Here is a 6,553-nt window from a genome sequence, read left to right as displayed (position 1 = left end):
TAAAATGTATGTTAACAAGATGAAACATTCCGGAAGTTGTCACCAATACTTGATTATAGCAACACTAAGGGGACATTATCGATCGATTAAAATGTATGTTAACAAGATGAAACATTCCGGAAATGTCACCAATAAAATACTTGACCATAGCATATCCATTCCCATTAATAGTTACCGTTAATTATTCATTTATTAAATTGTTAGACATCCAGGGGATAATTAGGGTAATCTTGTGTCTAAATATGTTTCTAGCTCTTATTTTAGATCAACCAACAACTCATATACTATCTCAGGTCACTCTTACAAATCTACTTACTTGCATCTCTTTGCTTTTCCCTTTCTTTTCTCACTCCCTTCATTCTTCCATATTTCATCTTTTCCTCATTTCTCTGTCCACATCAATCCTTTCACCATATTTATAATGTTGTGTGTATGTATATATATGTGTGTGTATACGTTTGTATGTGTGTATGAATGTATGTATGTATGTATGTGCATATGTATGCATGCGTATATGTATATATGCGTATGCGTATGTATCTGTGTGTGTGTGTGTGTGTGTGTCGGTGCCTCTGTATGTTCTGCACACTCATAATTCTTTTCTTGCCTTCCCATGTCTATTCCTACTAGTACTATCACTTCTTCATCAATCATCAAGCATTGTTTGTGCGTTCCGGATGTTCCAACTAGCCAACGTATGTTTATAAAATTTTGCTGAAATGATATGGGGTGATTGTGCGTGAATTACGTGTATCTATGCAGTATATGTAAGGAAAATGAAACGTGTAGTTGACGTATAGTTCATGTGACGCAATACCTGCACACGTTACTACGTCAAATGTAAATAAACAAATCAAATTAAATTAACCGTTAGGGAATATGTGATTGGAAATTTTGCTTAATATTTGTAATTTAGAAAGTTTTTCAAATAATCAGCCATCTTTTTTCCTTCCTTCACTTGCAGAATTTTTAACTTTTTCAACTTTGACCCCTTTTTACTGCTTCATAATATTCATTGTTATTATCAAATTTTGATACTATTGGTACTATTTAAAAAATACAAATTATCAAATTATCTCATTAACTTTCAAAAATTTCATTCTTATTCTTTTTATTCTTTTTATCTTATTCCTTTTTTTTCTCTCCAATTTGATGAAAAGTTTGTTAAATTGAATTGATGATAGTTTTGTTTCAATTTTCAATCTTTTTTCTCACTCTTCATTTAATATCTCGTTCTTTCTCATTCTTTCACTGTCTACTCATTCATCTATCTCATCCCTATTCTCTTTCTATAGCTCATATCCTTCCTCTCTCTTTTCTTTTGTTTATTTACTACCACTCATATTATCCATCATCCTATTTGATTTATTTCACGATCAATAAAAGGTGTGATATGATTTCATGATGTTATAAATGCCATTTTTTTAAAGCTTAACTATGTTCCGTAAAGCTTTTACACCTTCCATGCCTTTGTTAGTCCATTTGCGCATTTTGCATATTCTTTAGGAATATCAATTTTGGAAAATGAATACAATAAGGCGAACTTCCTATTTTTATTATTATTATTATTATTATTATCACTATTATTATTATTATTATTATTATTAATCATCATTATTATTAATATTATTATTATTATTAATCATCATTATTATTAATATTATTATTATTATCATTATCATTATCATTATCATTGTTGCCATTAATTATTATTATCATTAAAGTTTTTTCATTTGCCTACTTTTGCAAGCAAAAAAAAAATCTTTACCTCGGCTATAATTAATATCGTTATTAATTAGCACACTTACTTTCTCAGTTTTTTCTTTTTTTGAGTATTGAGTTTTGTAAATGTTAAGAGAAAATTTCGAAATATTCCTATTTTAACTTATCTATTCCAATTTTAACTTAAAGTAATGGATTGTTTTATTTTAGATTGTTTCAGTATGAGTATTAATGCTAATTAGAAAGTGGAAGAAGGAAAATTCTTTTGCATGCTAATTGATAATCCTATCACTGTCATCATTTCCGGCAATCAAATGAGACAGAGAAAAAAAAGAGAGAGAGATCTTTCTCTCTCTGAGAGACTATATGATGATATTTTTCCCTTTTTTTATCTTGTAAATGAATCTATATTATTAATAGGTATGTTAGGGGATATACGTACGTGCACAATGAACACGTACGTGTGCATTTCTACATTGAACAAGAAAATGTATACGTACGTTAACTATTATCAGTTTAGTAACAGAAGGAAATGAAGTTTATCTCGTTTGTGGTTATGCTATATTACTTTAGCTATTCATAATTGCTGTACTCATTTCCCTTCTATCTGCTTTCTCCCTCCCTCTCTCTCTCTCTCCTTCTCCCTCCTCTCCCTCCGCTCATTTCTATCTGCTTTCTTTCCCCCTCTCTCTCTTCTCTCCTTCCGCTCTTTTCTTTTATTCGTTATATAATGTTGAATATCTTAAATATTCTTTTTTCTTCTTTTTTTAAATATAGAGAAGTAATTATTCAACAATTTTGTTGTAATGTATGAATAAGGCCTTAATGCGGATAAAAGGAAAGTGTTAATGCAAGAATAAACGACAAAGCCTATAGGGTGGAGGAGATTAATTCTTGAATGAGATATGAATTGGGTTTGAAAGATGAAGAATGATGAAATTAATTGATTCTGAGTCAGTTTTTTTTCTTTTTCTTTTCAACCATTATAACGGTGAAATGGGAAAGAAAAAGCCAAATGGAAGGGATTTTTAATGCTTTAAATCTAATTCCTAAATTTAATCTCTGGCCTTTATTATTGTTGTTGTTGGTAATAATTAATAATTAATAATGATAATAATAATAATAATAATAATAATAATTGGTAATAATAATGATAATTAATAGTAATAATAACAATGATAATAATAAAAGTAATAATAATAGTAACAATAAAGATGGCATGTATGAATGCAATCATTATTGTCTCATGTTATCATATAAATAGGAGTACTTGTCACAACTAATAGCAATATCATATTTATGACACTGTCACCCATGCATCTCGATATCATAAATATAATAAAATGCCATAACAGAATCATCGTAACACAACGAGATGCAGTTATATTATCTGTCTCATTGTGTTACATTGAGAGTAATGGGAACATTTCCCCGCAAGAGTGTTGCGAGCAACAATTTTTGATGGGATCCATTTATTTATTATGCGTTTGTATAATGCGGGTTTCGTACATTCTGGTATGTGATTGCGTTGCGTTGCGTTGCGTTGCGTGTTGGATTCATGCCAATACTGTCACGCTTTGTACGTTTCACTCGTTTCCTGTCCTCATCCTTTTCCTCCTCTTTTTTCTCTTCCTTCTCTTCCGACATACATACAAATATAGTACACACATACACACACATACATGCACACACATACATACATACACACACACATACATACACACACACACACACACAACATACGACACATACACTTACACAACACATATGTATATATTCACTATATACATACATACACACAGACATACACATATACACATACACACACATATATATATAGATACATGCTGATGTAATGATAGAACGAGGGTGTGCAATATGTGAACATCTAATATATTACACTTACTGAGTGAATCTACTTTGGTCAGTTTATTGTTGTCTGTGTGTATGTGTCCGTCTTTGTGTATGTATGTATGTGTGTTGTGTATGTTAGACGGAGAGGGAGTGAAGAAAAAAATTGAAATGAGCTAAACGAGATGAATGGCATAGTGCCGGAAGTCTCATGGTTACCGGATTTATTGTCGGAAAGTTGATGATAACTTGTATGTGAATGATTATTATTATTATTTTCTGTATCATTACTGTTATTACTATTATTTGTTTGCTGCTGCCGAAATTTTGTTGTATGAAATTTTGAGGTTAGTTAGTTAGCTAGTTAATTAGTTTGTCCATAAGCTAGTTAATTAGTTTTTCATTAGTTATCCATTATCCATAAACTCGTTGTATAAATAGAAAAGTTAAAAGAAAAAAAAACGATAAAAAAGAGGAAGTGATAATACGATAGTTGTCATTCATGTATGATTTTGTTGTTATCTTGTAAAATTTTTATCATTAAAGGAAAGAAAGAAAAAGGAAGCAAATATACGATATTGACTATTTCTAATTAATAATATTTTTGATAATGGAAAGAAGGGTCAAATATTGATCCTATATGAGGATATGATATAATTATAGGTTAGCTGAAATTACCCAATGATGATACAGGGGAGGGAAAGGACGAAGAAGTGTTCAGTGTTGTTTGATAAAGCTATAGTGAGGGAGCTTTTCAAGGACAACTTTTGATACCTTTTTTTTTTTTTTCGGAGAAATAAATTTAATTGTTTGGAAGAAGAATGACATGTGACAACATCATTTATCTATACGTTTATATGTATGTGTGATACATTTTAACACTTCTAATAAAATACTTAGAGGAGTGAAATCTTTTTTTTAATCAAAAATTGGAAGAAAAAAAGAAAAGGTAATATGTTATTCGTTTCTCTCTTTCTTCCAACTGATGGTAAATTAAATTTTTTAGTTTGTTTCATTTCATTTCTTTCACTAATTAAACTAATAATGGAGTGAAATTGTTGTTAGCTTCGAATAGTCTCATTTCCCATTTTTTTGTGGATGAAATTTAATTATAATTATTTTTTCAAGTTATCAAATTATATAGCGGAAATTCATCTTTTGCAAATGAAAATTGCAATTGCTTTCTTTTTTGATTCGATGAATTTATTCGTGTGAAATATTCCGTATGAGTAATTAAATGTTGGTTACTTCTTCAAATTTCAAAAACAATCTCGAATTCAATTTCTTTCTTTGCCCTATCCTCCATCACCTCATCTTTTCCTCTCACCTATTTTTAATCAGTTTGAATTTTCTGAAAAATGTTTGCTTCGATGAAAAAATGAATGATTTGTTACGGCACAATGTTCGTTTGATAAAGGTAGTTTTTTTTTCTTTTTCCTTCATGAAAATTTAAGGAAAGTGCAAGAATTTTTGAAAAATTTCAATGCTCATTTCAAAAGTTACGTGAAGAAAAATCGGTAATCAAGTATTTTTTTTCTCCTTGAAATATTTTAATCTTTTTTTCAAAATCTTTTTTAGTGTTTTCTTTACTTCCGCATGATTTTTCTGTCCTCTCTTTTCAATCTCATTAAACTTGAGATTCTGAGAAATGAAACGAAACGATTAAAGTTTAAAGCTATTAAGCTATAATTCCAAAATTTGCAGTTTATGTTAATTTGAACGATTAAAGCGTAAAATGTACGATGCATTTCTATCCATACATTTTCAAATTCGATACGTTTTCAATTCCAATTTTTTTCAATTTCTTAGTTTTTCAATTTCAATTTTTCAAATTTGACATTCGACACATTTTCAAATACGATATATTTTCAAATTCGCAATAATTTAAAGGGCTAAAATTTGAAGAATATTTTTGGATTACAGCTTGTTAATCTTAAATATTTTAGTATATTATAAGATTAGGTTTAAAATCTGAAGCATTTTTTTAATTTTAAAACTTTGGTTGATTTATTAAATTTGTAATTGGCAACACATTTCTATAACTATCAGATCTTTAATTACGATTGTGATTGTACCGTTCAGGCTAAAGATTAATAGTTAAATTGATATTTTATTACACACACATCAGAAAGTTGATGAATATAAACAAACATTTCATTCGTGTGATATCGCAATCCAAAAAATAATATTGGACATCATCTGTTGAAATTTCATTAACTCTTTTTTTCTTCACTTTTTTTTTCCTTTCTCCTACACATCTTTATGCTACAATATTAATATTTTTCATCAGTACTATTTTGTTTATAATTAATTTAATATTTTCTATTTACGTTTAACTTTGTAAATATTTTTAACATCTCATATCTTTCATTTCATTTTATCCAATATCTATTAACAACACTCATAATATTTTTTATAACATTTTATTAATAGCACTCATATGTTATCTTTTTCTCTTTCAATAATTTCCAGTATTTTTATTCCGTAAAAAAATGCCGATCTATTAATAGATTGAGAAGCGATAAGGAATAAGGAATAAAATAAACAAGAAATAAGAAATTATGGGTAATTTAATTTAGGTGACTTTTCTTTTATTTGTATTGTTGTTACTTTTAACTGAAGGAAATTATGGGTAATTTAACTTGGGTAACATCGTTTTTTGCTTTTTTTTCTTTGAGTAACACGAGAAATGTACTATCAGTGAATGAATCATTCTTTCTTCATTCCAATACTTTTGTATTACAAATATTCATTGCATTTGGATTGGTCACGCTTGTCATTGGTTTAAATAGTCATTATTACCGTTACTATAATAATAATTATTATTATCATTGTTATTATCATTGTTACTATTATCCTTATTATTTGTTATCATTATTATTATTATTTATTATTATTATTATTATTATTTATTATTATTATTATTCTTATTCTTATTCTTATTCTTATTATTATTATTATTACTAATTGTTAATTACTA

The 6,553-nt window shown here is 28.1% G+C and overlaps 1 protein-coding gene across 1 annotated transcript; it reads right to left on the bottom strand.

Annotated features, from left to right (window-relative positions):
* Nucleotides 1–3,201: 3,201 nt before the first annotated feature.
* On the bottom strand, nucleotides 3,202–3,369 carry LOAG_17466 (hypothetical protein; the record flags this gene model as incomplete). Its single annotated transcript, XM_020450127.1, has 1 exon — nucleotides 3,202–3,369. The coding sequence occupies one exon, from the start codon at nucleotides 3,367–3,369 to the stop codon at nucleotides 3,202–3,204; it is 168 nt and encodes a 55-aa protein (XP_020306244.1).
* Between the last annotated feature and the right edge of the window lie 3,184 nt (nucleotides 3,370–6,553).

Source organism: Loa loa (assembly GCF_000183805.2).
Source record: "Loa loa unplaced genomic scaffold supercont3.79, whole genome shotgun sequence".
In the NCBI taxonomy this organism is placed as follows: domain Eukaryota; kingdom Metazoa; phylum Nematoda; class Chromadorea; order Rhabditida; family Onchocercidae; genus Loa; species Loa loa.
The sequence above is the reverse complement of the archived record's forward strand: the minus strand, read 5'-3'. Positions and strand labels throughout refer to the sequence as shown.